The sequence below is a fragment of the Berghia stephanieae genome, chromosome 8 (assembly GCF_034508935.2).
Source record: "Berghia stephanieae isolate SIO BIC M18660-M18661 chromosome 8, UCSD_Bste_1.3, whole genome shotgun sequence".
NCBI lineage: Eukaryota > Metazoa > Mollusca > Gastropoda > Nudibranchia > Aeolidiidae > Berghia > Berghia stephanieae.
In genome coordinates, this window is record NC_088367.1 from 2400524 (window position 1) to 2421154 (window position 20631).

General features: G+C 35.0%; 2 protein-coding genes across 17 annotated transcripts in view; both read left to right on the forward strand.

Moving 5' to 3' along the window:
* LOC144978022 (protein Obscurin-like) overlaps window positions 1–8908 on the forward strand; it is a 64697-nt gene extending 55789 nt beyond the window's left edge. For 3 of the 4 annotated variants that reach the window (XM_078923473.1, XM_078923475.1, XM_078923474.1), the window contains 3 exons: window positions 1802–1814; window positions 3013–3774; window positions 8757–8908. In XM_078923473.1, the coding sequence (XP_078779599.1) occupies window positions 1802–1814; window positions 3013–3774; window positions 8757–8893 (912 nt within the window). In that variant the 3' untranslated portion in view covers window positions 8894–8908. Of the gene's footprint in view, window positions 1–1801; window positions 1815–3012; window positions 3775–8756 lie in introns of those variants that run through there. The other variant, XM_078923476.1, reaches the window with a different exon arrangement.
* A 7317-nt stretch (window positions 8909–16225) lies between these two features.
* The window catches only part of LOC144978020 (twitchin-like), a 159467-nt gene continuing 155061 nt past the window's right edge, over window positions 16226–20631 (forward strand). For all 13 annotated transcript variants that reach the window (XM_078923458.1, XM_078923457.1, XM_078923469.1 and 10 more), the window contains exons 1-3: window positions 16226–16232; window positions 16472–16535; window positions 17855–18094. In XM_078923458.1, the coding sequence (XP_078779584.1) occupies window positions 16475–16535; window positions 17855–18094 (301 nt within the window). In that variant the 5' untranslated portion in view covers window positions 16226–16232; window positions 16472–16474. The remainder of the gene's footprint in view (window positions 16233–16471; window positions 16536–17854; window positions 18095–20631) is intronic.

Below are 20631 nucleotides of genomic sequence, written 5' to 3' on the forward strand. Positions count from 1 at the left end.
CACTGGAAAAATTCCAGAAGATCTCTGTAACTCTATTTTCATAGCAATACCAAAGAAAGCAGGTGCAGTCAGATGCGAAAATTTTAGAACTATAAGTTTAATAAGCCACATCAACAAAATACGGTTGCGTATAATTATCAACAGGCTAAGGAATAAGATTAACCCCGAAATCGCAGAAGAACAATATGGATTCCAACCTGACAGAGGGACAAGGAACGCAATATACCTCCTCCGTGTTTTAAGTGAAAGAGCTATACAGGTTCAGACCCCACTATACCTCTGTTTTGTCGACTACAAAAAAGCTTTTGATAGAGTACGCCACGAAGAAATACTAAAACAACTGCACTCCATTGGCGCTGATGAGAAAGACCTCAGACTCATGCAAACATTATACTACAAAAATAAAAATCGGAAACTCTACAGGAAATTCCATTCCTATTAAGAAAGGAGTCCGTCAAGGGTGTGTTGCCTCACCAGATCTGTTTAATCTATACCAAGAAACAATCATGAGGGGCATAACTAATATGGAGGGAATAAAAGTAGGAGGTCACAACATAAATAATATAAGATACGCAGACGATACGGTACTCATTGCAACATAAGAAATCCAACTTCAAAAGATTGTTGACAAAGTGGTAGTAGATAGTGAAGCCAAGGGAATGGAAGTGAATATCACCAAAACGGAATGCATGGTAATACAGAAAAACCCCGAAAACAACAACACCTGCAATATAACGATTCACGGCGAGCAACTTACCAACGTAGAAAGTTTTAAATACCTAGGTTCAATAGTGACAACAGATGGAAGATGTAACCGAGACATACGAGCAAGAATAACTCAAGCCAAACAGGCCTTCATGGACCTGAGAAACATTTTGAAAAAACAAACAGATGTCGTTCGGGTTTAGATTCCGAGTCTTGAAGTGCTACGTGTGGCCAATCTTGTTATACGGATGCGAAAGCTGGACTACAAATGCAGAAACACAAAAGAACATTGAAGCGTTTGAAATGTGGTGCTTGAGAAGGATGCAGAGAATATCGTATACTGCACACAAAACGAACGAAGAAGTGCTAAAACAAACATATCAACAAAGGAAACTAATGCCCTTAATAGCGGATCGACAACTATCCTTTTTTAGACACATAGTAAGGAAAGATAAGAATGAATACCTGGCAAGTTGTGGAAAAATACCTGGTAAACGCGCCCGGGGGAGACAAAGAAAAACACTCATAGACCAACTGAAGGGCTTCACCAACCTAACAATCCAAGAGCTGTTTGAAAAAGCAAGAGACAGGGAGGAATGGAGAGAGATAATTCATGCAGTATCCGAAGCCTGGACCAGGCATGGAACCTAGAAGAAGAAGAAGAAGAAGTTTAACATTGCTGTAACGGACAATGTTTTGCGTCATTTTTTAAAGATTTCCATTACAACAATGAGCCCATAATAAATTGGGTTATCAGACCTGAAATTAAGTGAACGTAACCTTAGGTCCAAATTTAATAAAAGAGGCAATACTATGTTAATCAGATTCATAGGGAATGTGATTAGCGGAAGAGTAGCGTCCCTTGATTGGACGTCACCTTACAGAGAGAACGTCAAAATGGTTTTGCGCATGCGTCTCTCTCGTCCTCGCTTTTGGTGAAGTGTCTTATGCCGCACAACCAACATGACGTTCTCTCTCTAATAAGTTTTCCGCTCGTGACTTCCAATCAAGGGACGCTACTCTTCCGCTAATCTCATTCCCTATTGATTAGTTAAAGCAAATAATGATTTCTCTAATTTATATTTTGCTTCTTCAGAAACAAGCACCACGTAAGTACATTGTTTTTGTCCGTGTGCAGTTTAGAAATCCTGTTCTACTTTTATACTTTCAATACGCTTGTAAAAAGAGTAAATATTACGATTGTCCTTACACTGTTATCATTTACGCCCATAGTAGGTAGAGGTCTACCTTTTTGCCATGAATTAGTAAAGCCAGTATATATCATCCTTTGCTTTGAGCCACTTGGTTTGAAGTGACTGCACATATTATTTTGGTTATTTGTACACACGAGCAAGAGGATTCAATAGTCGTGACGTCACTTCCCTCTTAATGAGGCATAGTAACTTAGTAACTGGTTATAAACTATCGGAACAATGGCGGACGTCCTTATGAAATACTTCTCCAAAGAGCATAAAAGTGTATCCAGAGAAAAAAAAAACATTATAAATCTGATCATGTTTTGACTTTTACACATTCTGATCAAATGACATGTGAGAAAGTTCTAGCCAGCATGAAGAATAAAAAGAACCGGTTTTCTTTGTTTAGAACCAAGTTGCTCGTTGTTGGGCGGACGTGACGTCAGACTATTGAATCCTATTCCAGTTGAATTTGATGCTATGAATGAATGATATCCCATTTCAGGTTTTACTACGGTGCATAAAGCATGGAAAGTATTACAAAGTTGACAATGTACATACACTGTAATTAAAATATCCCCGTGCGTGCTTATAAATTTTAGTATATTATTTAGAATTCTGCCGCCCTTTATGCAATTGGTTGATTGTAAGAACATAGAATTAAAGATGGATTCATATTTTTTATTATTATTATTATCATTGTTAGACGACATGCACTTATTTGAAGGTCTGATAACCCAATTTATTATGGGATCATTGCAGTACTTGAAATCCCCCCACCCCTTCAAAAAAATTACGCAAAATATTTATCCTTTACAACAATGTTCAACTGTTGAGCCCATAAGCCGGTTCGGGTATCAGACCTGCATATATGTACACGTCGTTATTAGAAAAAGAAAATATAGTTGTTTTGAAGATGCTATGCATGTGTCCCATATGATTATCATTATTTTTTTTGAAGTTTTGATGTAGATTTGTATTGGTTTTTGCCGTATTGATTGAGATTTATAGCATTTTTTAAACATTTCCATATTTTGAAAGTCGTATTTTGATACTATGAGCATTCATAAATTTCATCATTTCATTGTCGCCCCTTACGTTGTGTTCTCAGCCCAAGAAGTAAAAGAAGAAATAGAAGCGAAGCAGGCGCCAAAAGCACAGGATGCACCAAATAAGAAAGAAGAAGAAGAAAAGAAGAAGAAGTTGGAGGAGGAGGAAAAGAAAAAACAACAAGAGGCACTGAAGAAGAAAGAGGAAGAAGAAAAGAAGAAGAAAATGGAGGAAGAAAAGAAAAAGAAAGAAGCGGAAGAGAAGAAAAAGAAAGAGGAGGAAGAAAAGAAAAAGAAAGAGGAAGAAGAAAAGAAAAAGAAAGAGGAGGAAGAGAAGAAGAAAAAGGAAGCTTTGAAAAAGAAGCAAGAGGAAGATAAGAAGAAAAGGTTGGAGGAAGAAAAAAAGAAAAAGGAGGAAGAGGAATTACTAAAGAAGCCTCAAGGTTTGTTGAAGAAAAGAAAGGATGACCCGAGGTTCAAAAAGGAGGAGGAATCACAGCCTGGGGATGACTTTAAGAAGAAGAAGGAGGAACTCCTCAAACGCAAGACAGAAAAAGCAGCCAATAAGGAGCCGGAGAAACCAAAAGAGGAGGAGCCTGCAAAACGAAAGATAGAAGAGCCGGAGATGCGTAAAAAGGAGGAGCCCAAACAACAACAACAACCAGCAGCGCCACCTACAATCGTCATTGAAGACAAAGATAAAGAAGAAGAAAAGGAGAAAGGTGATAATGAGAATTTAGATAATAATCATAAAAAGTCCAAATCGCCCAAGCAGAAGGGTCAGAAAAAATACAACAAGGCTCCGACGACCATCTTGGAAGAAGGTAAAACAATAGGCATGAAGATGTTGATGATGTACGTGTCAGGTTCATGACTCTGATTGCATGACATTGTACGCGTCAGAGTGTTAATGCTTCTGATGATTCATCTCTGACTTCATGACATTGTACGCGTCAGAGTGTTAATGCTTCAGATGATTCATCTCTGACTTCATGACATTGTACGCGTCAGAGTGTTAATGCTTCAGATGATTCATCTCTGACTTCATGACATTGTACGCGTCAGAGTGTTAATGCTTCTGATGATTCATCTATGACTTCATGACATTGTACGCGTCAGAGTGTTAATGATTCTGATGATTCATGACTCTGATTGCATGACAATGTACGAGTCAGGGTGTTAATGCTTCTGATGATACATGATTCTGATTGCATGACGATGTACGCGTCAGAGTGTTAATGATTCTGATGATTCATGATTCTGATTGCATGACAATGTACGCGTCAGAGTGTTAATGCTTCTGATGATTCATAACTCTGATTGCATGACAATGTACGAGTCAGGGTGTTAATGCTTCTGATGATACATGATTCTGATTGCATGACATTGTACGTGTCAGAGTGTTAATGATTCTGATGATTCATGATTCTGATTGCATGACATTGTACGCGTCAGAATGTTAATGCTTCTGATGATACATGATTCTGATTGCATGACATTGTACGCGTCAGAGTGTTAATGATTCTGATGATTCATGATTCTGATTGCATGACAATGTACGCGTCAGGGTGTTAATGCTCTTGAAACATGACTCATCATCTTGTTACCTTATAAATCTCATGTATGCATGTATACCAGCTATATTAATGTGATAATCAATTTCAGGGTTTACTCTTAAGCTGAATATTTTTTTTATTAATTTGCATTCTCATTTAGTTAAGTACTATTTATTTTGCTAGAATATCATAGCACCGCTTATGACCAATGTTTTATTTCTTTAACAAAAAATGTGATCAACTCTTTAGATTAACCTGATTTCAAGTCAATTCAGTTTTACTCAGATTGAGTTCAGAAGATAAATATGAGGATAAATCTCCAATAATAAATATAGAAAACATTGAGAGAGAAAAGAGAGAGAGGGGGGGGAGAAAGAGAGTTAAAAAGAGAGAGAGAGAGAGATAGAGAGAAAGAGAGAGAGAGAGAGAGAAAGGGCGAGAGAGAAAGAGAGTAAAAAGAAAGAGAGAGAGAGAGAGAGAGAGAGAGAGAAAGAAAGAAAGAGGAGGAGAGAGAAAGATAGTTAAAAGAAAACAGAGAGAGCGAGAGAGAGAGAAGAGAGAGAGAAAGAGGAGGAGAGAGAAAGAGAGTAAAAAGAAAACAGAAAGAGAGAGAGAGCGAGAGAGAGAGAAGAGAAAGAGAAATAGGAGGAGAGAGAAAGAGAGTAAAAAGAAGAAAAAAAAAGAGAGAGAGAGATAACCACGATAACCTAATATTAACTCACTCAACCCTAACACCGACTATATCCGTACGATACTCGGTGTTACATTTACCCCATGCCTATTTATTACATTTTTCTGAGACAAATTATAGGCGTAGTATCAAAGCTATTGTTTTTAGTTTTTACATGTTAGTGATAGTTGAATAAAACCATCTATGTACGTGCTCATTTTTAATACATTTTTTTCAAATTTTGAAAAGTAGCAAACATCTTTTAGGATTGAGTGAGTTAATCATTATTCTACCTCTCTCCCTAAATAGTAACGCGTAGTGATATCATGTTTACAATCATATTTTGTGACGTCAGATTATCAATCGTTGAATTTCACTAAAATTTAGATTCTTTAAAAATAAGTATCATTTAATTGGCTTTGAACATGTCTTTTATTCAAATATGACGAAATCAAAATTCATTGAGGGCTAGAATAAAATGTTTCTTACACTATTGCCTTTTGGAATTCGAACTTTGTTCTCAACGCGCACTCCCAAGCTCATGCAGCGGTTGGGAACACGTCACGAATTCCAAAAATCAAGAGTGTAAGAATCGGTATATTCGTCCATGTTACAGTAATATCACATTCAGAAAAGCGAGTGGAGCAGGCACTTATGTTAATAATAAGAATAAGAAATGAAGTGTTTAGGAATGTGCTGGTGGGCAATGGCGATTTGGGGGGGGGGGGGGTTGAACCGTAGCCATCGCTAAGTTATAGCCTGACACTGAAATCCAAAAAGGACTGGCATTTTGACGTCATTATTTTGCACCGCCTAATGAGTTGTCGTTAGTAGTGCTCATGGAAACAAGTGGTCCCATCGGTGGAACTATTGAATACAACTCACGATTTGTTTTCTTTTGTGGCCAATGACTGGCATTTTGACGTCATTGTCAGGCTACAGGTTAACGATGGCTACGGGTGAACCCACAAAACTACTGTGAAGGCAACTCCGGATTGTAAAGCGTCCCTCACGTGGCCGGCTAGGCGGAGTTGCCGGTACCGTAGGGTTGTGGGTTGTCCTCATCTATGCAAAGTTGTGATTCCTTATTGTCCTTTGGTACTGTTCTACTCACTTCATTTCCAGTAACACCATATATAATGTAACACGATAGCTAAGCTCTAACCCCCTTAACCCTCTCCTTACCAACTATAGGAAAATAGTCACATTCGTTACGATACAACCAACATTTTTCTTATTCAAATTTCTTTTGTATTACATCATAATTTTTAAATAAAATGAACAGTGTGTTGTAGAGCATGTTTTGCTAAAGAAATTATTTATCGCAAGAACTTACTGATATTGTGTTTGGGTGATAAAAAATCTCTTTTTGTGTTTAGTTGGGTGTGAAGTTTTGGGGAAAATCCCGAAAATGGCTGGTAAGGAGAGAGTTAAAGCATTTCATGTCAAAGATTAATATAATGTTATAACAGCTTAGGGTAACTAAAGATTAAGCGTTAACAAATTAATGACACATATTGTCCATGTTAAAACAAGCCTATAATGTCGTTCCGTTATCAGACCTGCAAATAGTACGTGCATTGCATGTAGGTTGACCCGAAATATAATACCAGATTGTTGAGTTTCGTCACAAATAATAATATGCTTGCCGATACTAATCTTGTCGTAGAGAATTTAAGCTTGAACTGTTACACTGTATAACCGTGCATATTTTACTTATAAAGTATATAAAATTGAATGAATGATCATTTTAGGATGCATTTTAAATCGCAATGCTTTTGACATGATAAGGTACGAATTATTATAAAGCCAATTCAATTTTGTAGAGAAGTTATTTTTTAATTTACAGTTGCATTATGAGTTTAATGTAAGATAGGGAATGAGATTAGCGGAAGAGTAGCGTCCCTTGATTGGACGTCACCCATAGTCTGTGACGTCACCGGCGGAAAAGTTATTAGAGAGAGAACGTCATGTTGGTTGTGCGCGTGCGTCTCTCGTCCTCGCTTCCGGTGAAAGCGGCTTGAGACACTTCAAAACCAAATTGGCGTTCTCTCTGTAAGGTGACGTCCAATCAAGGGACGCTACTCTTTCGCTAATCTCATTTCCTATAGAGTTTGCCTCTGTGGGGTTTTTTTTACTTATTGAAAGCATACACAGTATCATGAATTGCTCAAAGTTTATTTGATTTTTTCGTTGGAAAGTTTTCATCTACGACTCTATAGTGTTTTGATTGAATGAATGATTTGATTGGTTTTGATTTTGATTTATTGATAATTCCCATTGTTTTCTCTCGTCTTCTTTTTTTTTTTTCTTTCGTTAGACGGAAGTACGATGATATAATAATATGAGGTAGAGCTAAAGGTCGTTTAATTTCGTATGTAAAGCGAGAACAGGGTTATTTTCGTATTATAATATACATTTGCCTTGACAAAAATTACATAAAATTGACCTTTTGTAACAGCTTTTTAAATGTGAATTGAAAACTTTAAAGAAAATAACTGGAAATTTTACAGCTAGATTCAAACTTAGGTTTACATAATATTACTAGACTACACGTCAATTCACGTGCAAGAGTTTTTTTTTAATTAAATCTATTGATGTTTATGTGTTCATATTTTGTGGGTCTGATAACTAAACCAAAGTATGGGCTTGACTCATCATTGTTGTAATGGAGACTAGACAGGTATGCGTTGGTATGAGAATATTTCCATTACAACAACAATGAGCCATAAGAATTTGGGTTATCAGAACTGCAAATGTGAATGCACGTCGATTGATTTCTTTGTCAATTTAAGACTAATTACTAAAATTGCTATGAGCAGCTATGAATGATAAATCAAAAGAATATAATATAGGATTCTTTTATGCCTTCAGATTTATAAAATGTTATTTTTAGCGTGCCACGTAACACCAGGTATTTTGAGTTTGTTTTAATACGCGCAAAAAAATAAATAATAATGTGAAATTGAATGTAGGGTTCAACTTAATTACAAAAACAGATCAAATGAACGTTTCGGGTTTCCCCTTTATCAACAAAAATATAACGAGTTTTATAAATCCATAGGCATGAGAATATACCTTTATTCCGCCTTCAAAGTAAGATTTATGGATATGCCGTAACCAATGAGTGGTACAAAGTAAGTTTTTTTTTCACTGTGATAATATTGTATAGCGAAGAGGGTGTTAGAGGTCAATGAGAAATTACATGAAAACCATGATTTAATTAATTAAACCGACTGGCGAGGGAACTGAAAATAGCAAAATAGTATACGCTATTGAAAAAACGTATAACAGCCATCAAATTGTTATAACCGTAGCTGTTCTGTTTCCTGGCAAATTTAAATGTTTTCGTTTGAGAGTTACATAAAAGAAGACGAGAGATTTTGTTTTTGTTTTCATTCTCCTCAGTATGATGTAATATACGCATTGCCTGGCCCAGTCTATCTTTCTTTCATTTTTCCAATTTTCCATATTTCCCTTCTTCTTTTTTTCCATATTTGCATTCTTGCATATTTGCATATTTTCCATTGAGCCTTGCATAATTGACAAAGTAGCTTGTATGTCGTCCCTTTTCGACAAGATGAGATGTCACAAGACGACGAAGACGGTTATGAAGCTGACGTGGACAAAGTGATGATAAACGGGGAGGATAGAGACGACTCGGATGAAGGTAGGTGGTTGGTTGGCTTGCTGGAGGAGAACGTTAGGTGGGGCTAATTCTGAAATAGACGCGTACCTAAAATTTTGAACAAATAACTCTTCCTTGAATCATTGATCGATTGATTGATTGATTAAAATCTCATCTTGGCAAAAACTTTTAAACCTGGGATTTGCAAAAAGTCTCAAGTTTGAGGGTTTGTTGTTTTGTTTTGTTTTTTGTTTGTTTTTTTTTTTTTGTTTTTTGCCAAGATGGAGGTCATTTGAATCGATCGATATTAGAAGGATAAGTTTTCTGGTCAAAATTTCAAGGATGCATTCTTTTTTATCAAAGTATAGCAGAGTAGTTGAGTCCTTTAGAGGGGTATGATATGGCTCACGGAGCTTGTTGTTAACCCGGTTTCTGTAGTTTAAACAGACAATACCCTACCCTTTTGAAAGGATGACATTAATCTATCACAAGCCATTGTCCACCGTGAGCTCATGAGACCAAAGTCGACTTGGAAAAGTTTGGTTCTTAGTGGAAGCGGTTCATCGTCTTCTCGAAACTGGGAGAGAAGTTGCCAGGTTTTGTAACCAGCAAGAGGAGGCACTGGGGTAGATAGGACGCTAATCTATCACAAAGCATTGTCCGCCGTGAGATCACGAGACCAAAGTCGACTTGGCAAAGTTCAGTCCCTCGTGGAGGCGTATTCCTCGTCGTCTGGTCGAAACTGGGAAAGAAGTTGCCAGGTTTCTAAAACCAGCAAGTGAGGGGGGGGGGGGGGCATTGCGGTAGAGGGTGGAGAAATATTTTGACTGCTGTCGTGAATGTTATCGGTCCATTTACTTGGCTCAAGCATTGCGATTAAGTTATAAATGAAAGACATTGGAAATCCACGAATGTTTTAATGGGTTTTTTTTTAAACAAAACACGATCAAATATAATTGCGTTTCATTTTTCTATTATTATTTTTTTCTTTTAGCTTTTTGCTTTTTTTAAAATGACTTCACAATGTTGGATAACAATATTTAAACTAATTACTATGTAAAAGAAACTTGAGTGAAATTTTAAATTATTCTACGATTCAGTCAAATCACAAACATGTTTTTCTGTAAATTCACATCTAAACAATTTATGATAATGAAGACAGATTATTTTCTTATGAAAATTAGCAATGCAAGCCAGGTATCCCACAATCAATGTTACATTTTAAAAAGATTTTGTATTTATATTTTAACTATTAAATGGTAATTTTGTATGTATTTGAATGATGATGTATCATGCAATCTGTGCATGTCCCTTGCATCCATATTCTATACTGCTTACCTTTCGAAATCTGTCTCTTTGTGCATGTCTGTCCTTTGTGCATGTTCATTTCTTCTTCAAATTTTAATTTCACAATTTTCCTTGTTGAATCGTACAAACACGGGGCGAAGCTGAAAGGGCGCAAAAAAAGAAAAACACGTTCATGTGGGTAAGTGATGCTGTAAGATTCTTTCTTTTTGAGAGAGAGAGAGAGAGAGAGAGAGAGAGAGAGAGAGAGAGAGGTAAAACAAAACCAAGATCAGCAGCAAACAGCGGTAAGTATGACTTTGGGTAAATCCCATTTATTTCATGCAATTGTAAAACAAAGCAAAAATCCCATTTCCAAAAATAAATCATGAAAACACATTTTAGTAACCAAATCAATGCAATGTCTTGTATTAGCTTTTGGCATTGAGGTAACAGGTAAGTAATACTATTGCCATATTGTTTGTATACTCATAAAAACACATATTGACCAAATCATTCTTCAAAGTTTAAAAATTGACTTTTTATTATTTTTGAAAAAACGTTTCTTGATAAGCCTCGCAATTTGTATGACAAATATTACAGGAAATCTGAAATCAAAATGATTTGTCATTTTACACGTAAATGTATATGTAACCCCCAGTGACAAAGCGGTAATACGTCGGGTTGAACTAAATGCTAAAAATAGAATGTATAGCCACTAATATGAACTTTTGAGTTAATTCATTTTCGTTATGGTGTAGAATAAATAAAATTTCTGGCAATGCACAAAACTCTCAAATTCGCATTTCGCATTATTTTATTTCTCAATTTATTTTTCTCTGTCCGAATCATCCTGCCATAATGCCGTTTTGAGACGCTGGGTCACATATTAATCTAAATGCTACTTATACTGTCATCATTGTATTGAAAATATGTTGACAACAATATTAATATTTGTCTCGTCTTTAGTATAATAATTACGTCATATAGTAACTAATAGAGACGACTCGGAACTACGAACGAAACTTTTAAAAATATAATTTGTAAGATTTTGATCTTTATCAAAAATATAATTTGTAAGATTTTGATCTTTATCAAAAATATAATTTGTAAGATTTTGATTTTTATCAAAAATATAATTTGTAAGATTTTGATCTTTATCAAAAATATAATTTGTAAGATTTTGATCTTTATCAAAAATATAATTTGTAAGATTTTGATCTTTATCAAAAATATAATTTGTAAGATTTTGATCTTTATCAAAAATATAATTTGTAAGATTTTGATCTTTATCAAAATTTTAATTAGTGGTTTCGAGCGTGAAATATTTAATTTCATTTTGATAAAAAAAAATTTTTAATCATAAAAATTACACCCTTCCGCCACGGCATCATAAGATATCGTCGCCTAGGCATTCCATGAATGAATATAGATAATCCGTCAAACAAGATGTCTGATGTCAACAGGAATCACCCATATTGTCCGAGTGAGCAAATTGGGGGTTAAAAAATCTTGCCCAAGGAAAATTTAACAAGAAAGTGCCTGAAGCGGGGCTCGAACTCGGGACCTTCCGGATAACAGTGCAATGCCTTAACCACTCAGCCACTTCGTCCCCCTGATTAGAATAAGTTAAGATATTATTCTATATTCCTTCACGGAACGCAATGGTCACAGCATCAGATTCTCACGATTCTGCGCCGCGGAAGGGTGTAACATTTTATAAAGTCGCACACAATAATTATTTCTTCGAGTTTTAGTGTAACATAAACTGTACATATTTTGCTATGTAGTCATATTAGCTTATTAATTTTATAATACAATAATTGTTCAATATAAATAACATAGCTAGTAGCTGTAACGAATCTACATAATAATAATAATATTAACAAAATAATGCAAGATTTCTTGCTTCACACTCTAACAATTTTTCAAACAGATATTATTATTCGATAATACAGCATCCTCCGATATAATATATATGTAATCTCGATATTCCTGGTCGTTATAACGTCATGATATGGGTTTCTGGAAGGTGGGAAGAGGAGGGGGGATGCTACCGTACTCTTTAAGTAAAAATAAAAGTTTGACCAATCGCTTAGAATGACCGTCACCTTTTAAAAAAGACAACAACAAAACAAACATAAATAAACAAAACTCCCAAACCTGGGACTTCAATTGTCTCAGTTGGGATAATTTTTGCAAAGATAAGGGTGATTTTAATCGATCGATATTTGAAGGAAGATTTTTCGGGCTGAAAATACATCAAAATGTGCTGCTTTTGTTTTCAGCGTTAGGCAGAACGGAATGCACTGTGATATTCCAGGTTCCTGTTGAGACATTATAACAAGGGGGGGGGCGTGGTAAGGAGTAGGGGGGGGGGAGTGATATTAATCGATCGAAAGTGAAAAGAAGACTTCTTCTGACCACATTGAAATACGTATTTAAATTTCGAACACACACACACACACACACACACACACACACACGCACGCATGCCCGCAAACAAACAAGCATATAACGGCACCGACGATTTCACGTATTATCGTAAGCAACAAGTTCCACGTGACATCATATCATTGTTGATTTCACGTATTATCGTAAACGACAAGTTCCACGTGATATCCTATCATTGTTGATTTCACGTATTATCGTAACCGACAAGTTTCACGTGATATCCTATCAGTGTTGATTTCACGTATTATCGTAACCGACAAGTTTCACTTGATATCCTATCATTGTTGATTTTACGTATTATCGTAAGCGACAAGTTTCACGTGATATCCTATCATTGTTGATTTCACGTATTATCGTAAGCGACAAGTTCCACGTGATATCATATCATTGTTGATGTCACGTATTATCGTAAGCGACAAGATCCACGTGCTATCATATTCACGTATTATCGTAAGCGACAAGTTCCATGTGATATCATATCATTGTTGATTTCACGTATTATCGTAACCGATAAATTCCACGTGATATGCTATCATTGTTGATTTCACGTATTATCGTAAGCGACAAGTTCCACGTGATATCATATCATTGTTGATATCACGTATTATCGTAAGCGACAAGTTCCACGTGCTATTATATCATTGTTGATTTCACGTATTATCGTAAGCGACAAGTTCCACGTGACATCATATCATTGTTAATTTCACGTATTATCGTAACCGACAAGTTCCACGTGATATCCTATCATTGTTGATTTCACGTATTATTGTAACCTACAAGTTCCACGTGATATGCTATCATTGTTGATTTCACGTATTATCGTAAGCGACAAGTTCCACGTGATATCATATCATTGTTGATGTCACGTATTATTCCTAAGCGACAAGTTCCACGTGCTATTATATCATTGTTGATTTCACGTATTATCGTAAGCGACAAGTTCCACGTGACATCATATCATTGTTAATTTCACGTATTATCGTAACCGACAAGTTCCACGTGATATCCTATCATTGTTGATTTCACGTATTATTGTAACCTACAAGTTCCACGTGATATGCTATCATTGTTGATTTCACGTATTATCGTAAGCGACAAGTTCCACGTGATATCATATCATTGTTGATGTCACGTATTATTCCTAAGCGACAAGTTCCACGTGCTATTATATCATTGTTGATTTCACGTATTATCGTAAGCGACAAGTTCCACGTGACATCATATCATTGTTAATTTCACGTATTATCGTAACCGACAAGTTCCACGTGATATCCTATCATTGTTGATTTCACGTATTATTGTAACCTACAAGTTCCACGTGATATGTTATCATTGTTGATTTCACGTATTATCGTAAGCGACAAGTTCCACGTGATATCATATCATTGTTGATGTCACGTATTATTCCTAAGCGACAAGTTCCACGTGCTATTATATCATTGTTGATTTCACGTATTATCGTAAGCGACAAGTTCCACGTGATATCCTATCATTTTTGATTTCACGTATTATTGTAACCTACAAGTTCCACGTGATATCCTATCATTGTTGATTTCACGTATTATCGTAACCGACAAGTACCACGTGATGTCCTATCATTGTTGATTTCACGTATTATTGTAACCGACAAGTTCCACGTGATATCCTATCATTGTTGATTTCACGTATTATTGAAACCTACAAGTTCCACGTGATATCCTATCATTGTTGATTTCACGTATTATCGTAACCGACAAGATCCACGTGCTATCATATCATTGTTGATGTCATGTATTATCGTAAGCGACAAGTTCAACGTGATATCCTATGACTGTTTATTTCACGTATTATCGTAAGCGACAAGTTCCACGTGATATCCTATGACTGTTGATTTCACGTATTATCGTAAGCGCCAAGTTCCACGTGATATCCTATGACTGTTGATTTCACGTATTATCGTAAGCGACAAGTTCCACGTGATATCCTATGACTGTTGATTTCACGTATTATCGTGAGCAACAACACACTGTCATATTATCGGAAAAAAGTATTGATACAATGCATAGTAATGAAGGATTATACTCATTTTACACCTGAGTACGGTGAGAGAATGTGAGCAAGGAGCCTTTTTCAAGGACACACAACCATGCGCCGGGCGAGGCTTGAACCCAAGACCTTCCTATCCGAAAGCGAGTGTCATACCACTAGATAGACCACATAGCTGAACAAAATACATATTATCATTAAAGTGATAAAATAATATCACTTTCTATAGTACATGGAATCAACATGAATATAATCACCCGTCATCAGCAGCTATTTAACTCCATTAACATAACTTAAGTAGTTCATGCCCAAAGCTTTTATAACATTCTGTGTAGTAAGGTCATCTAGAAACCATCTTGTTATAATATATAAGAAAACATTACACATGTGTAAAATACTATAATGTGTAGTTTTAATGATTTTAACATCACACATCATCCACGTATGTATCTATTTGTTATACTAATGTCTTGTTGTTGTGTTGTGAATTGTTAATTAATTTGCAGCAATGGTCGTGTCAGGCTGTTATAAAAAGGGAGAGAATCCGTTAAATACTTGGTTATGTCCCTTGATGTGGTAACCACAACAATATGTATAAATAAATGAATTAAATGGTATTGATAGAACACAATTGAATTATACACTTATCCTTTCAAAGTACTTTATATAAGTCAAAGTGATACAAAGCTGCTTGAAGCTATGGACTGTAAAAAGTAATAAACAAAACAAAAAATAAAAATGAATGTAACAGCTTCACACAAAAAAAGGAAAAGAACAAGATACTAAACACGGAACGTTTCGGACTCAAAACAGTCTACAACAAAAAAAAACAAAATAATGGAAACATTTTATTGTATTTTGTAAAGAGAGAATTTGTGTTTTCATTTGGGGTTTTATTTTTGTTGTTGGCTGAAGAATGGCTTTAATTGAGTCCGAAACGTTCCATGTTTGGTATTTTTTTTATTTTTTTTTTTGAAGCCGTTATATCTATCCATTTTTGTTTAGTACCTCTTAATGTATTTATATATACACGTAATAATATATAATATGCATATACATATATATATATATATATATATATATATATATATATATATATATATATATACATATATAATTGTTTCCTGTAGCGTTTCAACGGTCGCATTTTATCTTTTTTGCATAATGACAACCCTAATAAAGCATAAATCACTCAATGTATTCAATGTCAGATTGCGCTTTCAGTCCACAGTGGAACCCGTATAAGGTCAACTCTCTTACGACGAAATACTGCTTAAAGTCAACACCTTTCCGGTTTCATCTATATCTAAATGTTTCCCTATTGATAGTGGATACAGCCAACGTCGCTTAAACTCAAACCCCCAATATTTCTGGTCCGACGGTGTTGGCTTTATCAGGATTTCATTGGCGTGACGCCATCAAGGGACAAAGCCATGATTTAACTCATTTCCCATAATAATGTTACAATAAATGTTCACAATAACTTTTTTTTGAAGTTCGTAACATTAGCTTTGTTAATATTCTTCTTCGCCACTTTTGCACTTTTTGGTAGTTGTTGTTGTTGTTGTTCTTCTTATTTAGATGTTTTTAAACTGCTATAGATAATTGAAGCAATTTATTAATCTTTTTCATTTTCTTCTTTTTCTCCATCCAGGAAAGGCACAGGTAAGAAATAATGTTAATTTTACAGTCTAATTTAATATAATTTCACTATTTTCTATCACAAGTATCACCTTTAACTTTGATATTCATGCTAAACAAACGTTTCCCTGTATTTCTGTAACTAATTTGACAATCTAGTTGAAGTCATGAAGAATTAAAATCATATACCATAGTCACTTTTTCTCACTTCACACCCAACTGACCAAATTTATAATACTCTTCTCGTTTATTCATCTCCTCAGAGGATGCAGCTAGGTGATGGACCTTGCCTGACCGAAAAACCAACCAATCAAGTAGTCATGGAAGGTAGGAACATACTAAAAGATCCACCCCCCCCCCACACACACACACACACACCCACACACACACACACACATACAAACACACAGCTCATCAGGAATGAATGGGTAACACTGAACAGAGCACGGGCAAAAATTGAGAGAACAGCTGGAAGCATGAAAAAGTGGGGGCTGGCTGAGACTAGCGTGTGTACATGTGGATGCCCAGAGCAGACGATGGAGCACATCCTTAGAGAATGCCAGGATGGGTCCAACTGCACTGATCATGACCTAAGAGTTTGTTCCACAGATACTGTGATGGAGTGGGTTCGGTAATGGAGCGACATGCTATGATGATGATGACACACACACACAGACACACACACACACACACACACACACACACACACACAAAATATTTAAGAATCATATCAGGAATAGAGATTTAAAATGGACCAAGGGTTCCTTAAATGCCCTTAAAACACAAGTAACGATAATATATTAATGGTCGGCAGATCAATTCTATGAAGTCTCGATTTTCACAATCGGCGGATCAGAACTCTGAAGTCTACATACGAGCTTTGAGCACCATGTTTTATATAATTTTGGGCCGTATCGTTTTGATGTCTTCTGAGGTCTGATCCACTCAAAAGTAAATTAAAAAATGGTGCGCAAAGCTCGGATGTAGACTTCAGACGTTTGGTTCGCCTTTTGTGAAAATCGGGACTTCAGAGATTTGATCCGCCGACCCCCGATATTACACATTTCATTCTCTAAAATATTAAAAATGCAGAAACGGGTAAAGGCATGGGAAGAACAAGAAAAAATATGAGCATTTGTATAGATCAATATCCGATAAAAGTGCTCAAAGCGCTTTCCTAGCGAGTTTCCCGACCTCCCATAGTGGACAGGAAGTCGCTTACTGTGTCTTCTATCCCCCTAAATATGTTTTCAAATTGCTTTTTATCTTTGTCTTGGAATGAAATCACTTGGTTTTGTCCTTTCCTTTGCCCGAGTCCTTGGCTGATAAGGAAACATTCAAATGTATGGTGTTAGTTTCTAGGAGATGATATTTTCTGTCGTCTATAACATCTCCCGCTATGCCCTGTATTATTTTTTGTTTATATAATATAATATTTGTAAACGTTTGAGTATATTCTTTTAAGTGGGGACCTGTGACTTTTAGGTGATCTCAGACTAAGTACACCGATAGTGTGCTTTTGGAATCTACATCGGTTCCCTATTTAAAACATTCCCCTTTGACTTACTTGTTCATGTGTGCTTTCAATTGTAAATCTTAAATTTACTCTATTCACATTAGGATGTAACTTTCCCGGCCTATTCCAGGTGACGACATGACCTTGACCGTATCTGTTGACCCCAAAGGTCAGCCATCTCCTGTCATCAAGTTCTTCAGGGGTGTCAGAGAGCTCCGCAATGACTCCAGGACAACCGTGAAGAACAACGGGCTGTCCTCCACTCTCCTCATCAAGAAGACGCGTTTGACAGATGAGGCTAAATATAGCGTCAATGTGGAGAATGATGGCGCCATTACTGACACGGCTACTTTTAGTGTATTCGTCAAAGGTAAGCTTTGCTTACATCTGTTGAATATTTCATTTAACTTTAATTAATTTGCGGTGTTTTAAACCTCTCTTTATCAACCATAGGAAAATCGTCACATTTGTTACGATACAACCAACATTTTTTCTCATTCAGATTACCTGAGTACATCACAAAATTGTTATAAGAACTTAATGCTGTTTTGTAGAGCTTGTATTGCTGAACAAAATTATGTATAGCACTTATTTATTCCTTTCGTGTAAGAGTTTAAACTTTCTTTTTTTTATTTTGGATGGGTATGACGTTTTGGGGAAAATCCGGAAAATGGTCAATTAAGAGAGAGATATGAATGACAATTTTAGCGTCTTCTATCATTTCATTCACCATTCATTTCAAAATGTAAAATAAGATTTGCTTTCAAATCTCTCTCAAAAATATATATACAAAATAGTCATTTGACACTAACCATTTGTTAGAAATGACTATTTTGGCATATTTTATAACTTTCATCGAGTATTGAAACTTGGCCTAAAATTAAATGCTGTAGATTTTTATTAACAGCCTCCAACCTTTATATATATATATATATATATATATATATATATATATATATATATATATATATATATATATTATATATATATATATATACATATAGATTATTACAATAAACTGCAAAGACCTCTTGTGCTCCAATTTCAATTTGTGATATTTAATTCATCCAATTGTTTTACATAATTTTAATAGTTAACTGCCGTAATCTGGAAAGAAACGTTTTAAGAATTTGACCAGAAATCTCGTCCTTCAAATCTCAATCGATTTAATGACCCTTATCTTGGCAAAAGCTCTCAAACCTAAGGCCTCACAACACAATCCTTGAAAACCCAGGTTTGCGAGTTTTTTGCTTAAGATGAAGGTCATTTAAATCGATCGATATTTGAAGGACGATATTTCTGACCAAATTTTTAATAACGTGTTTTTCCAGAGTCGGGCAGTTAACTGGTCAAATATTATTTGAACTGCCAAACTGAATTATATTCCAGTACTATGTGCATGAATTGGTTCTACTTATCATTATAAATTGGCATGTGGCGATGAATTTATTATTATTATTATTATTATTATTATTATTATTATTATTATTATTATTATTATTATTATTATTATTATTATTATTATTATTATTTCATTTCAAGTTTAGTTTTACCTGTATTTCCAATTATTTCAAATAACACATGTTCTCAACCAACACTATCTCTGCATTTTGCATGATAAACATTCTATGTTGTATCTAGTTTTCAAGTTTGGTTTTATTTTCAACTTTTGTATCATTTTTCATAATTTACTTTTTTTCATTTGTTTGTTTTGTCTTGTTTTTGTTTCTGTTTTGAGTTTTGTATGATATCTACAATTGGTTTGCATCATGAAATATTATTTTTCACACGAATGAATGAAGAAGGAAAGAAAAGTGACATTGTAGTCAAGTCTCGCGCTTTTCAATGTTATCGCTTATGCATGCGAATAGTTTATATATATTGCTTTAAACCGGAAATGCGCTGCATAGATACATTATTTTTGTTTCTGTTGCCCATGAGAAAATCTATTATTCGAAACGCCTCTGTAGTAGCGGTCGCAAACATTTTTTGCTGCCAAGAAGTCTGTGATTTCTTGTTTTGGTAAGTTTTCTTATTTTGCTTTTGATGTCAAAGTGAAGTCAGAGTGGAGAGATGAGGTATCTAGGTCTATATATCTATATTCGATCGGTAAAATTTGAAAATAATTTTTAAAAAGATGAATGTGTTAAGCATGATTTTTTTAATCGAGTGAAAACTTGATAATTTCAGTAACAAACTAATAATTTCTTTCAAAGCCTGTCACAGTCGTCATGGTGAGCCTCTCCACACTAACTTTTCTTTTGAGTTCATTTTCGTTGAATCATCAATTCACTTTTTTATTTGCAATTTTTTATTTTCATTTCAATTTTTAGATTGGTTTCATTTCTGTCGACGTGTACATTTATATGCAGGTCTGACATCCGAATCCGTTTATGGGCCTAGTTTAACATTGTTGTAATGGACAATGGTTTGCTTCTTTTTTTTTTAGATTTCCATTACAACAATGAGCCCATAAGGAATTGGGTTATCAGACCTACAAATAATTGCACGTCGATTTCTATCATTTTAAGTTATCGCATTGTTTATTTGTTTCTTGTTTTCTTTTGTTTTGGTCTTGGACAGTGTGTTTCAATTTCATTTTATTTTTGCCCGATAAATGGCTGCTTTTTAGTTTAAGTATTTGCTGTAAATGTAAGATATTATACTTAAGGAATGAGGAAATTGTTACACATTACACATAAATAGCACACTTGCATGAACTGTATTTGGTAAGCACCTCGTAAGAATTGAACACAAATTGTTTCATGTATCTGTCTATATTTTTTTTAATTTGCTTTTAAATTTTGTTTTGCTTCTGTTTTTTGTTTTGTTTTTGTTTTTGTTTTTTTTTGTTTTTTTGTTTGTTTTTTTTTTTTGCTTATTTATTTTTTTATTTCACTATGCATT